At 54.0% G+C, this 16,054-nt stretch overlaps 1 protein-coding gene across 1 annotated transcript in view; it reads right to left on the bottom strand.

The window, feature by feature from the left end:
- Positions 1–1,077: 1,077 nt before the first annotated feature.
- Positions 1,078–16,054, bottom strand: part of KCTD16 (potassium channel tetramerization domain containing 16) — a 52,342-nt gene continuing 37,365 nt past the window's right edge. Inside the window, exon 2 of the mRNA XM_062502152.1 lies at positions 1,078–1,529. Coding sequence (XP_062358136.1) covers positions 1,078–1,529 — 452 coding nt within the window. The remainder of the gene's footprint in view (positions 1,530–16,054) is intronic.

Genomic DNA, 16,054 nt, shown 5'->3' with positions numbered 1-16,054 from the left:
CAGGCTCCAGGGCAGTGCAGAACCAGCCCAGCCCTTCCCACGGGACACAGGGGATGGTTTGCTGCAGTGCCACCGTGGCACTGGCACCCCTGGCACTGCAGGGAGCTCCTCCAGGGCTCTGTTTTCTCCTGGCACAGCCCTGCTCCCTCCTGCAGTGCTGGCTCCCCACGGCAGAGCCCTCTGGATGGGCTGGGGGTGGTTTCTGGGGCAGAGGGGGCACAGTGCCCACCACTCCTGGCACAGACACCTGGCACCTGCAGGAACCAGCTCCTCCCCAGCACAGCCCAGAACCATCCCTGCAGCTGTGGGGATCAGCACCCCTTCAGTGGAGAGCCTGGGAATCACAGGAGCTGGGCGAGGACACAGAGGGACAAGAGCATCCCAAACAAACAGAAGATTGTGCTGAAGGCAACACAAACCCGGGGCTCCTCTGGGACACATTTGCAGTGTCCAGGGAGGGGAAGCAGGAGACAGACAGGGAGATGGATTTCTACTGTTCAGCCCTCAAAGGCCTGGAGAAGAAATGCGACATCCGCAGACTAAAAAAATGCTCTTTTCTGAGAAAGTGCAGTTACAAGGAGAGAGCCAGAAAATCTTTAAGCAAGATATATTGATATATATATACATATATATATATACACAGATATATATATACACACATATATATATGCACATATATAAATACACATGCTTAAACTGCCGGGGCAGAGTTGGGGCTTTGTGCTGTGCTCCTCCCTCTGAGTGGGATGCAGGGGCACAGAGCCCTCCCCATCCCACCCTGCCTGCTCCGGGGCCACACCAGCATCCCTTGGCGTGGGCCTGGCAGTGCCCTTAAGGTTTTCAGCTTGTGTAAGACTCCAGGTTTACAAACAAAAGCGTTTGTCATTGTGCTTCCAGGACTGCAAAAAAGATTGTTCCCCTACGACTAGAAATGTTAAGGTGAAAGTGGCAAATTAGGCAGTACTAGAGATGGGTTTTGGTTTCGGTGACCTAACAAATAGTTATTATTGGGAATTACTGTTGTATCACTTAGGATCTGGCTCTAATTTAACCAGGTGTGCTCTCCCCACCCGAGCCCTAAAGGTGGTACTTCCGCAGCAGTTCCGATTGCCAGGGGTGCTTCCTCTCGGGAAACCTGTCTGGGATTTTGATTTTGAGGAAATCCTGGATACACTTTTCCAGCTCTTCCTCAATGGAGAGCTTCTCCTTCACTGCTTTCTTCTTGCTGGAGTTGGACTCTCGGGAGCTGGAGGTGAGAGTCCGGAGCAGGTCGCTCTTCCTTCGGATCTCGGATTGCTGCAGCAGCTGCAGTGGCCCCTTCTTGGCCGGCCGGTCCAGAGTCTGAATGTTGGGCTGGCGGGTGACAGGCCCACAGATGACAGTCTCCTGAGGCGAGCTGGCCTCAGACTGGCTGTCACAGCTCGACGTGGACAGCTCGTTGCAGGACGTGCCGCTCTCGCCCTCCTTGTCGCCCTTGCCGTTCTTGCAGCAGCAGTCGCAGTGGGACGAGGACCAGCGGGAGGGCTCGCCTGCAGGGGACACAGACCCCGGGGTTAGGGCAGCTCCAGACACCCCCCCACCCCAGGATAGGCTGCTGAGCCCCCCGGGCAGCCAGGGCCTCGGGAACCCTCGTGGGGACCTTCCCTGGCCAGGGCCACACATGGCCAGCAAAGCTCCCCCAGACCCAAGAGCAGCTGATCCCCACGAGCCTGGAGCTCCTCCATCCACCTCTGCCATTGCTGCTCAACACCCAGAGCCTGGAGCCCCTCCATCCATCCCTGCCATTGCTGCTCAACACCCAGAGCCTGGGCTGAAACATCTGGGCTTCTCAGTGAGAAACCAGCACGTGAGGATCTGACTGAGCATCTATGGCCAAAGTCCTCCGACCTGTCCAGACACCGTTTGTGCTCTAAGGCTGCACAGCAGAGCCAGCTGGTGCAGCCTTGGCAGCATTGCCAGTACTGCCATCACTGCCAGCCCTGCCAGCCCTGCCAGCCCTGCCAGTATTGCCAGCATTTCCTCCGTCCTGGTGGGCATCACCCCCCCAGCATCCCCTTCCCTCCCCAAACCCCACCCCTGCCTCCCCACACACGAGGCCTGGCACACCCAGACCAGAGGCTTTGGGGACACGGGGTCCTTCATTTGCCTGAGCCCAGCCATGGCAAGCCCAGGACAGTGACAATCCTGGATCCTGCGGCGCGGGGCTGGAGGTTTTGTTTTCCAGCTGGAGCCCTGCCCAGCCGCAGCGATGCGTGACCAAGGGGAGAGCTGGCACCAGGAACAGCAGCTCTGTGCCCACGCCAGGTCAGCAGGGAGCATCCATCCTCCCCCTGGCATGGAATGGCCACTGCCACCATCCATCCATCCATCCATCCATCCATCCATCCATCCATCCATCCATCATCCATCCATCCATCCATCCATCCATCCTCCCCCTGGCATGGAATGGCCACTGCCACCATCCATCCATCCATCCATCCATCCATCCATCCATCATCCATCCATCCATCCATCCATCCATCCATCCATCCATCCATCCTCCCCCTGGCATGGAATGGCCACTGCCACCATCCATCCATCCATCCATCCATCCATCCATCCATCCATCCATCCATCATCCATCCATCCATCCATCCATCCATCCATCCATCCATCCATCCATCCATCCATCCTCCCCCTGGCATGGAATGGCCACTGGCAGCTCAGGCACAGCCCTGGCATAGCCCAGACCAAGGGATGCACTGCAGAGCTGGCAGTCCTTGCTCTGACCTGACAGGGAGCCAGAACCTGTCCCCAGTGTCACACTCGGGCCCGAGGGCCCCTCACAGGGGACAGGGGCTGCAGGAGGGGCAGTGGGAACAGGGATGGTCTGGTTGGAGCTGCAGCCGTGTCCTGGGCTGGCAGTGGGGACAGGGATACACCAGGGACAGGGACACAGGGGAACAGGGACACAGGGGAACAGGGACACAGCTGACACAAGGGACAGAGCTCCTTTGGGGCCAGCTGGGGAAACTTCCTCACACCATGGACTGAGGTGACTTTTTGCTGCTCCGCCCCTACTCCAGACCCTCATTGAAAAATGGGGAGAAGGAAAGTAAAAGAGAAATGGACCCTGGTGCCAAATCAGAGCCCCTGAGCCCTGGGAGCAGAGCCTGGGAAAGGGGCTGTGAGCCCTGGCAGAGCCCCTGGCTGGCACTGCCCTGCTGTCCTGGGTATCCATCCTTCCCCAGCCAGGAACACAGTGCACACCATTTACAGGAACAGGCAGAAAAACAGAAGTCAGGAAATCTCTTCGTCTCCTCCTTCCTCTTCCTTGTCAATGACGAAGGAGTCTCTCAGTCTGGGAGTGCAGGGCTGCTCTAATTTACAGACTCACTTCAAAGCTGCCCTGTGTCTGGTCTGGAAACAGTCAATAATGGCTAAATTGAAATTTTTTTATCAATTTATAGGCTTGCACAAAGGCATTATGAACTGAGCCCCTGTAAAACCCTGCCCCACGTGCTCTGAGAACACTTCCAGAGCTGTGTGGGTTCCAGCTCCTCACTGCAGCTGACTGCCACATCCCCCAGCAGTGGGACAGCCACTGAAACCCCGAGGGCTGCACTCACCCTGGCAAGGAACAAAGCTCAAACTGTGCCTCGAGCACCCAAACCCTTCACCCGACCCCAAACATCCCCTGCAGGGCCCAGGGCACTGCTGGGACTATCAGTGGAGCTCTGCAAAACTGCACACAGTGCTCAGGGCGTGGACGCCCTTCTCCCAGCTGGGACTCGCACAGGATGAGTGTCCCAGGATGGCTGGGACTGGAAGGGATGTGAATCTCTTCAATCCCACACAGGATGAGTGTCCCAGGATGGCTGGGACTGGAAGGGATGTGAATCTCTTCAATCCCACACAGGATGAGTGTCCCAGGATGGCTGGGACTGGAAGGGATGTGAATCTCTTCAATCCCACACAGGATGAGTGTCCCAGGATGGCTGGGACTGGAAGGGATGTGAATCTCTTCAATCCCACACAGGATGAGTGTCCCAGGATGGCTGGGACTGGAAGGGATGTGAATCTCTTCAATCCCCCTGCCATGGGCAGGGACACCTCCCACCAGACCAGGCTGCTCCGAGCTGGCTTTGAGCACTTCCAGGGGTGGGGCAGCCACATCTCCATGGACTGTGGGGAAAAGGAAGGGATTGAGCTGGGCCAGAGGGACCCACCAGCTACAGCATAGATTTCATTAGCACAAAACAAGGCTTTCATAAGCCAATTAAGAGCTATTAGATGCTAATTTCACTTCATGAATATTCACCAACAATGGGCACGCCAGGAGACTGAAGGGACTTTGGCCTGAATGAAGAGTTTTTGGGAACCCCAGGGCCAGTGTCAGTGGCGCAGGTGGGAGCTGGGCTGGGGTGAGCAGGGAGCCCCCGGTGCTGGGTGTGCCAGGGCTGGGCTTGGCACAGCTGCAGCACCTCACATCTGCCCAGGCCGGGTCTCCTCGGGGTGTCAGACAGGACCAGAGGGATCCAAGAAGCATTTCTGTGTCCTGCAGCAGCAGCAGCAGCACCCCCAGGGCTGGGCAAGGAGGGGCTGAGCCCGAGCCCAGCGCTGACTTAACCGCAGCACTCATTAATTAATGTCTAAATGCTTTGAGATTCTTAGATAAAAGTGGCTAATTAATTCTGGCCTGGCTTTCCTGCTTTCCTCCCTGATCTCAGCACATTTCTCTCCCAGTGCCCTAATTATAATAATTATTATTAGAAGCTTCTGAAGCAGCAGCAAAGCTTCTGATGTATAATTGACACACAAACCAGCAGCCACCCAGTTTTCCCCTTCTCCTCTCCCTCTTTCCCAGCAGCCAGGCTGCAAGGGGGGAATGAGAACTCCCTGTGCAGGAGGACAGATGCTGTGAGAAAACTGGGGAGGAGCGAGGAGCTGGGATAGAAACCAAGACTGACAAAAGCCAGAGAAGAATTTTCATGGTGAGAGATGGCACAGGGACCCTCCCCCAGGTCAGACCCTCCCCACTGATCAGACACCTGATCAGTGTTTGAACTGGGGGACGCTGAGCCTGGGATGAGCCCAGGGCACAGGGCAGGGTCCCCATCCCATAAATCCCATCCCATCCCATCTCTCCCATAAATCCCATCCCACTCCACCCCTCTGCCCCCCAGCTGGCAGTGCCACCCCAGTGCCAGGGGGCTGCAGAAACACTCTGAGGGGTCTAAAAGTGTCCCAAGCCCCATGCCCAGAAATATAATGTTGTCACATTTCAGAACAAACATTACAAATTTCCATTCTCCAGGAAATCTGAACATTTTCATTTCCACCCCTCTGGGATTTGGACTCCAAGTCCAGCTGTGGGAGGGCTGGATGGGGATGAGCTCTGGGATGGGGATGGGGACTGAGCTCTCCCACAGCTCTGCCCTCACAGGCTCCCTCTCACAATAATGTTATTTTAATTCAGTTTCTGCAGTTTGCACAGCTCTTTTTCCTGAGCTTTGTGGGCAGGCTGGGAAAGTGTCATGGCTGGGGAGGGACAATGTCCCCAGGCAACAGCTCAGACACATCTGGTGCCCATTTTGGAGGCAGATAGGGATATTCTCTGTATCCAGTCACTCATTTACCTCCACGTGAGTGGCTGTAACAACCTCCCAGCCTGGGATCTTCACTTGAGCCATTTTTCTCCTGCTCTCAATCCACTCCAGTCCATTTATGTCATCCTCTCACCTTTTATTCCTTTCTCTGCTCCTTCTGCTTTAGGGCTTTGTTGTTGGTTTGATTTATTTCTGTTTCCTGTCCCATGACTTTCACCTCTCCTCTGTTCTGGGTTTTGCTGCCTCCTTCTCCCTCTCTGTCCTCTGCTGGGGCTGGTGGCAGCAGCTGGTCCCAGTTTGAGCTCTAATGGGGACATGTGGGGCACAGGGGGACGGGGGGACAGGGGCTCCCCAGCTCTGGGGCACCGCTGCTCAGCTCCCATCACCTCCATCCCCCAGAGCCCTGTCACTGCTGTGCTTCCAGCTCTGGGCACCCTCTGTCCCCTCTCAGCACCCAGGAATGTCCCCCTTTGTTCCTGGGGCCAGTCCCAGCTGGACCTGTCCCAGGATGAGGACTTGGTGACATTGGTGTGGTGATAAATTTGATTTGGACCTGGAACTGGGGCGTGCCCAGCGCCTCCCCAGCTCTGCATCCCTGTGGGAAGGGAGGGGCTGTGATTGATGAGGGACCAAGCTCTAATTGGTGTCTAATAAATACATTCTGACCTGGTAATGGGGCCAGATTTATCAGCAGAAAATGCCCCTGTCTAAATAAAATTGCCCAGGTAAAGCTGAGGAGCGATGACAAATTCCAGGCGCTGAAGGGCTCCGGGATCTGTCCTGGCAGCAGGACGGACACCCTGGGGTTTGTTTGCTTTTAGGATCAAGAATCTGCAGTAAAATTTCAGTGAGAGACAAACCCGGGAAGACTTGGCAGGAACATCAGTGGTTTGAACTCTTCCATATGTTCAAAGGCAGCAGTGAGTGGGGGAGAGGGATCTGGGGAGAAAGGGAACCAAGGAAGGAAGGGAACAGGCAGCCCCGCTGGCTGTTCCAGCCCCCCGAGGAAGCTCACACCATTTTTTACCCTTCTGGGGGCAGCTGGGGACACCTGGGTGCTGCCATCTGATTTGAATTCAACTGAAATTTAAATTAAAATTTAAAATTTCTAGTTCAAAGTGTTTTCAATTTAAATATTCTGGATCTGCCAACCCAATACAAACCCCGAATTGCTCACTGGTCTGTCTTGTTTGTGCCCAGTGGTTTTCAGCCAGGCCCCAGCAGCACACACACTTCTATCAGGAGTCTCCCAGCACACTGTCATTTTACCAGCACTCCTGCAATCTTCCCTAAAACACTTGGTTCTGAAAGTGAACTTCTGTAAGAGCATCAAATTTGAGAATAAAAATAAGTTCCCCAAATGGTGGAGAAAAAGAGACCTGGTGTTAAAATACCAGAAGGCATATTAAATAAGCCAAAATATTTATATAGGGATCTTCCCAAAGTAACATGTGATGCAGTTAAAATTTGGAGAGGAGGGAGCAGCCTGCAGTGTGAGCAAGGACTCTGCCTGAAGGAGAGCAGCAAAAGGATGAGCCTGCTTTGGGGGAAGAGCTCAGGGCTCAGCATTCAGCACTCCGACACAGCAGGAGCACCTGAGGGAATCATTCAGTGCTGCTGGCTCCCTTGCTTGGTGCTCCCCTTTCCCAGGACTGTGAATAGAAACAAGATTTGGCCATCAGGACTGAGGCATTTCAGAGCTTCTTCCTCCAGGAAAACAATGTTGATATGAGAACCTGACACCTCAGTTTTCTTCTGCCCACAGCATTTGCTCTTTCTGTTCTGCCAAACAGCTCCAGCTTGGGTAAGTTTGGAGCACAGAGAACTCACAGCTGCCATTGTTTGCATCTTCCTTCCACTTCAGCCTCGCCTCCTTAAATTTAAGACTTTTCTGAATATGTTTTGATTTATCAATGCCATATTAACCCAGTACCTTAACATAGCCTTTCCTTTGGCTCTCTGTCACTTTCAGTTTATGCTCAAGACTTGAAAGTGAAGTTTGATGGGAAGAAAGCAGTCTGGGCTAAGGAGCAAAGGTTTTCCTTGTCCTCCCTGGATGATGCCTGCAGTGACCCTGGCCAGGCTGAGCTGCAGTGATGGACACGAAGCTCTGGTCAGCCAGCAGAGCAACAGCCACAGTCCAGGGAGTGATGCAGGATCACGGGTTGAACTTCTTATTAAGAAAGTTACTCCAACCATGCGTTAATTAAAACACAGCTACAGCCACATTAGTCTGGATATCAGAAAACACGTTTCCCTCTCACTGCCCCAGTTCTGGGATTGCCCACAGGAGCTTTGCAGCAATGCAGAGAGGGCAGAGTCAGCAGAGCCTGTCCAGCCCAGCCTGGACACTGCCAGGGATGGGAGCCCACAGCCTCTGGGCAATATCTGGATATTTCCATACCTAAATGGGACCTTCCAATTCACATTAAATGAGCCCCGTTTTGGACACCTGCTTTAATTAGCAAAGCCAAAGTGTTTATTGCTCCTGCTTCTCGAAGGCCTGGGTGAGAAACTGCTGGCAGATGGTTGTGGTGATGTGGGAGCCAGAATTCTTGGATTTTTGGAAATTAGAGCTCATGAACTCAAAAATGCTCTGGAGATCCAAAGCTATCATGTCAGCCTATGTTGTTCCAATTAATTGCAATCAATCGCTAATTGAGAGCTATTTTAAGACTTGTCATTACTCTGAACATAATGGAGAATAAATTGCACGTTCCCCTTTACCCCCACCACAAATGACATCCATGCAAAGAAATCTCAGGAAACAGAGTGAAGAAGAGGAACAGGAATGGGTTCCTGATTTCCTCCTGTCCCCCTGGCAGCTGCAAGAACCCAGGAGCTGGAGATTCAGCAAGGGAAGAGATGAGGGCTGAGCCCAGGGATTGCAGGCACTTCTGGGGACAGGGGCAGCTGAGGAGCTCAGGGACAGCCAGGCTGTCACTCACTGTCACTCTGTGATGGGCACCAGCCTGACAGGCAATTCCATCCTGGCACAGAGGGAAATCCCCAGGCTGAGAGATAACCAGCTCTTAAATGAGGAGTTTCTGCTAACAGCCAACGAGCGAGGGAGTTTTTAACCCAGCTACAGTTCTGCTGTCTTCCCATGACATTTTATTTTGGATACAGTTGGAACAAACACAGCCCTGCTTTTAAAGGACCCAAGTTTGACTTTTTTTCTCCCGATGATTTAATCCCATTCATTTCCCACCTGCTCCTCACCTCCACTATTTATAAATCTGTGTCTCCTTGGATCCTGGCAGTGGCCTCTGTGTGCCACCACCACATGGAGAAATCCACCCCTTTCACCTCCCATTTGTTCTGTTCCTGCAGTCGCTCCAGTTTCCTCTCTCTCATCTTTTACTCTCAGTATCAAGTGATTTGCTATTCTTGGAGTATCCTCCCCTTGTCCCTTTGTCTGTGCTCCAGTGCTGTTCCCAAAAGTCACCCTTCCCAGGAGCTGTTCCCAGGGGCTCCTTGCCAGCCCTCGCGTGCTCTGCAGCCCCAGTCTCCTTCTCCTCAGGGTTACCAGCTTCCCTAAAGTCTCAGCTTTCCTTTCCTTTCCTTTCCTTTCCTTTCCTTTCCTTTCCTTTCCTTTCCTTTCCTTTCCTTTCCTTTCCTTTCCTTTCCTTTCCTTTCCTTTCCTTTCCTTTCCTTTCCTTTCCTTTCCTTTCCTTTCCTTTCCTTTCCTTTCCTTTCCTTTCCTTATGCACAGCAGAGGCTCATGATGCTATCAATCAAGAATTAAGCTGTATAACAGGGCTATCAATTAATAATTAAGCTTTACAGCAGGCAGCGAGCTGTTACAACACACAGCTGAAGTTACTCTGTTGAAGAAGGGTGGTGGGAGGAGATTCTTTGAATTTGAAGCAAATATTGCTAAAGGTATTTAGGTGTTTAAAAGGAAGGCAGGGTGCTGCTCACCCTGGCTGGGCAGGGGTGGCTGGGCAGGGTCCCAGGGAGGGGGGATCTGCTGGCAGGTCCTGCTGAAGAGGGAGCCCCAGGAGGGGTCCCCAGGCTCCCCTGTTCCTGGCACCCCCCCAGCTGGCAAAGCTCAGTGCCCGTGCTGGCTGCCAGCTGAAGGGTGGCAGATGAGCACGCCAGCTCTGCCAGCGGTAGCCCAGGGCCCGGAGAGGAGCCTGTCCCATTTGGAATAGCCACAGCCACTCGTGAAGCAGCACTGGCACACCTGCACAGGCGACGGGGGCTGCAGGAGCAGCCTGCGCTCGGCACCCACAATGAATTCATGATCTGCTCCCTGCCTCGTTCAGCCCCCGTGCTGGCACTGCCCTGGGCTGGCTGGCAGCAGCAGAGCCCCAGGAGCAGCTGCTCCAGGCTGGGCACAGTGACATGATGGATGTCCCCATTACACAGGGACACGGAGCGTGGCTGCTGCACCTGGGCCAGCCACAGGGACAGGGGCGAGGGCAGCAGAGCAGCCAGAAATGGCTCTGCTGAGACACCCGGCTGGAAAACATCCTTATGAAAACAATTACTTTGGAAATTACTTCTCCCTTTCCTGCTTAAAGCCGTTACTGCTCTCCTAATTAGAGGTGGTTGCGAGGGGAGCATCAGGCTCTTCCCCAGGCAGGGAGGGATGGGACAAGGGGAAATGGCCTCAGGGAGCCCCAGGGGACTTTCAGATTCCATTACCGGGGAGAATCCCTTTACTGGAAGACTGGCTAAGCATTGGAACAGGCTGGTCCTGATTCTCTGGAGCACCGTGGTGATCAGAGCTGCTGCTGCAGAGGCAGGGAGGGATGCTCTGACCCTCGGCAGGAGCGCAGACAGAGCTGAGCTCTGTGTTGGGGCTGCCACTTTTCTGGGACTATCAGATATCCCTTTCCATTGGGGCAGATGCTTGGGTTTTATGAGCTATTTAAGACACCCTCTCTGGAAGTTTTCTTATTTTTTCCCTGTCTGAACCTCATAAACTGGGCTTCTGCTCTACAGAGATAAATTTGATTTATGTGAGAAACATTCCTAGGCACAGTGGGCTTTGCCTTAAACCCCGTATCTCGCTGTTCAGTGGTGCTGTGGCTTAGCTTGGTTTATTTTCTATCCTCTAAGTGGTGAATTGAACTTTCAGAAATGAATGGTTTGGTTTATCTGATTTAGCATCTTGAGCAAAGCACTTTTGCATCAAATAAACGCAGGCAGTGGGAGACCCTCCAGACACTGCTTTATTCCAAACATTTTCAGCACCGGTTTCAAGGCCAATTAAGTTACCCGTGCCTGGGCAATCCTAAATGCTCTGGGATCAGAAGCTTTTCCCTTCCGTGGAGGGTTTGAGGGGATGAGGAGGGTGCTGAGCTGGGGCAGAGGCAGCACCCTGGAGAGTCCCCAGCTCCCTGAGCTCCCCTCTGCGCAGCATCCCCCAAAAACACCCAGCTCGTTCTGCTTTTGCAAGACCTGAAAAGAACAAAAGTAGAAGCCAGCCCAAGGCTCAGGTGCTCCATTGTTTCTGAATTCACAGAGGGATGCGGGGAGGGGATGGGCAATTCCAGAACATGGAACAGGACACTCGGTACCGGCTCTGTGGGAGCAGCTCCAAGGGAAATGTGGGATGCTGGCACTTCCAGGTGGGCAGCAGGCACGGTGCCCCTGCTCTGGGACACAGCAGGGCACATAAATCCCTCCCTGGGTAGTGAGGGGAACCCAGGGGCTGTCAGGGACCTGGGATCCAACCCTGCAGCAGAGCCAGCCCTCAAACACCAGCAGCTGCATGCACATCCCCTGGGGAGGGTTTTCTACCAGCTCCTGAAAGACTTTTCCCTAATGAGTCCAAGGATCATTTGATTTTTTTTTTTGTGAGATGGGCACACTGGATTGGATAGGTTTGGGGAAAATAAAATAAACTGGTTTGGGTTAACTAATCTGCAGCTCTGCCCTGCAGTTGAAAAGAAAATATTATTTTTTCCTGCCAAATCTAACAGATCATTTGATGTTTTCTTTATTATTTTTTCTCTGAAGGAGGATGCAAGAAGCCTGGGGAGATATTAGAGGTTTCTATCAAACTTCTCATAGGAATGCAGAAAATCTGAAAGGTGGTGAGTCCAGTCCCTCTGTGTACCTGTGCTGCCAGGAAGGCTTGGAGCTTCACAAATGGACTCAGAACAATGGAAGGAGTTTTCCACTGTAATGTGGAAATGCACCAAATATGAAAAAACTGGACTAACTGTCCTCTGACCCAGAAGAAATGCTGAAAACGTAAGTAAGCTCTCAGCTATGCACAGACGTGATCCTGATCCCTCTGGAAATGATGTGAGTGTTTCTGCTGCCTGGGAAAGAGTCCAGAAGAGCCCGGGAGCTGCAGGCTCTGTGCTCCCACCTCACACACACTCCCTTTGCCATCAGATCAGCCACAGAAACAAAGGGATTTGGTCAGGGAATGAGGCAGCTCCATGGCACAAGAAACCACAGAAGCCAAGCGGGGTCCAGCCCGTGTCCTGACAGACAGACTGACCCCAGCAGGACAAAGGGACTTCCTTGGTGGGGAAGGGGAGGAAACCCCAGCAGCCCATGGCTAAAAACCCCTCCCTCAGCTCTCCTCAGCTCAGCCCCCAGCCACAGGGAAATGGTCTGGAGCTCGTTTTTGGGAGTCATTTCAAGATCTGACACAGGGAGCAGCTGCTCAGGTCTCACCTTTTGCTTTATTTCAGCTTTATCTGGTGAAAACCAAAGGCTTCAGCCCAGTTCCTTTGCTGGGGAAAGATAAATTACACCGTAAATGCATGTGTGACCTGCTGGTCAAGAGGCTCATTGTAGTGTTTTACGGTCATTATTTATTGACCAGCAGTGAGCTCTGAATCTGGTGCTTGGAGCTCTCAGAACCAGGCTGAAGCTTTGGGGGGACACATGGGGGAACCCTGGGGGTGCAGGGTCTGGCTCCCCAGGGGCTGCATCAGCCCCATCCCAGCATCCCTGCTTAGCCATGAGCACAGCCCGCAGTGAACCCAGGTGAGAAGGCAGCGATGGGATGGATGAGGAGAGCAAAAGGTCCCAAACTGTGATCTGAAGGGGTGTGAAAGTTTCAGCTTCAGCTCGAGCCCTGAGCCAGTGAGAAAAGCTCCTGCCCACAGCATGCTCAGCCTCCTGAGAGCTGCTGAGTCCCCACGGCCCCATCCTGGCCCTGGTGGCCTCACAGCCCCATCCAGCTCCTGCTCCCTGACTCGGGCCAGGGTCGCCTCCTGCTCCCCAGAGCTCGGTGATTCCTGCAGGGTGATTCCTGCTAGAAGCTGTGACACCTCCCCTGCGTGGGACCCTGCCCACGGTGCCACACCTGGCCCGGGGGCTCACAGGGGTCCTGGGGTCTGGCTCGTGGGGTGCTCTGGGAGCAGCTCAGAGCTCTGTGCCAGGGGGAAGCCCCTTTTCCACCCAGGCTCTGGGGTGCTCGTGGAGGGTGCTGGGCTTAGCAGGATTTATCCACTCGCTGGGGCTTGCTGTTGTGTTTCACTCTCAAATTCAACCTACTGCCTACAAAATCTAGAACAAACTCTTCCTCAATGTGGGAGATTAATCTGTAACACAAGATATTTAATTAATACAGTGAAATTTCATTTCATGGGTACTTGCATTTGTGCTGTGATAAGCAGTAGCTGAAGATCAGGGATTCACCAATGACAAAGGAATCATTTGTCTGCATCGTAGTCAAGCATAACAAATATCCAAGGAGTATTTTGGCATGGTCTGTATTAGTCTGTATTGCTGTATTAGTCCTGTACATGAATAATTTACAGCTAAAGGTCTGTCTCGTTGCCATCACCAAATCAAAAGCCATTTGCTCTAGTTATGATATCACAGTGACAGCTTGGCTCTGGCAGCTCCCATCCTGCCAGCTGATGGATTTCACCGACTTTGAGAGATTTCTCTTACACATTAAGCAACAATAAAATGAAAAGCAGCATCAGCAGCGTCTGGGGCAGCGGCTGCTGTTTGCTCGGGGTTCAGTCTCACTTTGGTGAGCACAGGTGAGCTCAGCTCAGCTGACACCTCCTCCCCGGAGGAGAGCTCCCCGTGCCCCCAGCACAGAGGATGGCACCGGGCTCACCCCGTGCTGCCCAGGTGTGCCAGGGTGTTCCAGGGAGTGCCAGGGGGCGCCAGGTGTGCCGGGGGGTGCCAGGATGTTCCAGGGGGTGCCAGGTGTGCCGGGGGGTGCCAGGGGGTGCCAGGATGTTCCAGAGAGTGCCAGGGGGTGCCAGGATGTTCCAGGGAGTGCCAGGTGTGCCGGGGGGTGCCAGGGGGTGCCAGGATGTTCCAGAGAGTGCCAGGGGGTGCCAGGATGTTCCAGGGAGTGCCAGGGGGTGCCAGGGGGTGCCAGGACCCTGCCAGCCCATGGGACAGCCCAGGGAGTTGCTCCACCTCGGCGTGTGCTTCCTCCAGCCACGCTCCCCCTTCCCACGGGGAGTTTGGTGTGGGGAAAGTCTCACAAATCCCAAACTAGTGCAGTCAGAGCCTCATTTACACATTAAGCCTTTTTATATCTCTCTTGCTGCATACAAGGGCCATAAACCAAGCAGCAAAGTGATTTACTTGTGTTTCAAGGCCCCTTTACAGAGACAAAATGATTTATGGGGCCCCGGTGCACATGACCAAGCGTCCCTTAATATTTAACAGCTGTAAAAATCCTGCACAGCGCTGTGCATTACCCAGGCCTCCAAACAGATTAAGGTAACTCTGCATACACTGTGCCTGGTCAAATATTAATCATTGAATAATTTATCCCGTGAATTTATTTTGTTTTAAATCATTCCTCAGATAAATTTGCCCGCTCCAGTGCAAATACATATTTATGATATAGTTATTGATCTAATGTATGTTTTCTGGTATCCTCCTTTCAGGATATCCATAAAAAAAGTCAAATCCATCCCTAGGAAAGGAAGGGCTGTGAGCCCAGCAGAAGTTTTCTATGCAGGGCTGCACTCGGCTGGAGCCTCTGCCTGCACCAGGGAGCTCTGGAAATGAGCACTTGCAGCCTCTTTAAATATTGATGGCATGGCTGGAACGGTTATGAAAGCACTGGTGGAGCACCGGGAGTGATGGAAAAGCCCCAACACGTGGAGAGGAGTGCACAGGAATCCTGGCTGGGATGTGCTGCCTCTGGCACCCACTGCCCACCCCTGTGCCCTGAATGAGCCCCAGAGGAGCCCCCCATGCCCCAAAGGAACCCCCACACCCCATAGGAACCCCCCATGCCCCAGAGGAGCTCCAGCACCCTGCACCCCATGCCAGGGTGATGGGAACGGTGCCATGGCAGTCGGAGCAGGCACACCCAGGGGTAGCAAAGGCATTTGTGTCCCAGCACCCTCCAGCTGTGCTGCAGGACAGGTCCCAGTGGCAGTCTCAGCCTGGCCAGGTGTGACCCAGAGATCCAGCAGCCTCGTGGTTCCTGGGCGTTCAGGGGAGCAGTGCTCACACCCAAGGAACCTCTGCTAAAAGCATTCTGATGGTGAACTGAAGGAAAAGCTGTGAGGTTCCAGAACTCATTGACATCCTGGGAAAAGCACAGTCAGCTCAGAGGCTGCGCCGGAATGCGAGCCCAGAGCATCCTGCAGCACCTGGGAGATGTCTGCAAGGAGCCCAGTGGGACCAGAGCTCAGGCCAGCAGCTCAGCCCAGCAAAGCCTGGCCCAGCCGAAAGCCAGGGCTGGCTGCAGCTCAGCCCAGCAAAGCCTGGCCCAGCCGAAAGCCAGGGCTGGCTGCAGCTCAGCCCAGCAAAGCCTGGCCCAGCCGAAAGCCAGGGCTGGCTGCAGCTCAGCCCAGCAAAGCCTGGCCCAGCCGAAAGCCAGGGCTGGCTGCAGCAGCCGCTGAGGGCCCCTGCACCTCTCCGAGCCAGCGCTGCCCCTGCAGCTCCATCCCTGAAGCCCTCGTAGCCCTGGCACCCTCTGTGTGCCCCAGCACAGGACCCAGGGGCAGGGGCAGTGCCCAGACCCACCAGAGCCATGTGGTTGTTGAATCCAAGCCCCTGCCCCGCTGGCTCAGCTCTCCCCATGGCAGGATCTTCCCGGTTCTTTGGGGTCTGAGCCCCCCTCCCCTCTGTGCTGCTGCTGCCCCCAAACCTGGGACCCCCTGTCCCCAGCACATCCCCCCTCAGAGCCATGGACTGCCCAGCACGAGCTCTTCATCCACATCCAAACCACACAAAAGCCAGCCCGGAGCTCCCCTGGCACCAAAACCCCACAGTGACCTTTACTGAACTGATTTTCATTTCTTCATTACGACTCGGCTGGCAGCATTGGGATTTTCTCTTGGAGCAGGATTCTCCTCTCTCAGGGTCACATTACTGTCACCAGGGGTGTCTCTAGACGCCCCCTCCCCAGGAACCCTTCCCACCAGAACCCAGCTGCAGGGCATTCTGCAGGAACAGGAGATTCCAGCCACCCTCAAACCACAGGGGTCAGATAGGTCCCTGAGCAGAGAAAAAAATAACCTTGGAGAGCATCCTAACCCCTCCAGCAACTTGTGCTG

This window comes from Cinclus cinclus, chromosome 14 (genome assembly GCF_963662255.1).
Source record: "Cinclus cinclus chromosome 14, bCinCin1.1, whole genome shotgun sequence".
Lineage (NCBI taxonomy): Eukaryota > Metazoa > Chordata > Aves > Passeriformes > Cinclidae > Cinclus > Cinclus cinclus.
The sequence above is the reverse complement of the archived record's forward strand: the minus strand, read 5'-3'. Positions and strand labels throughout refer to the sequence as shown.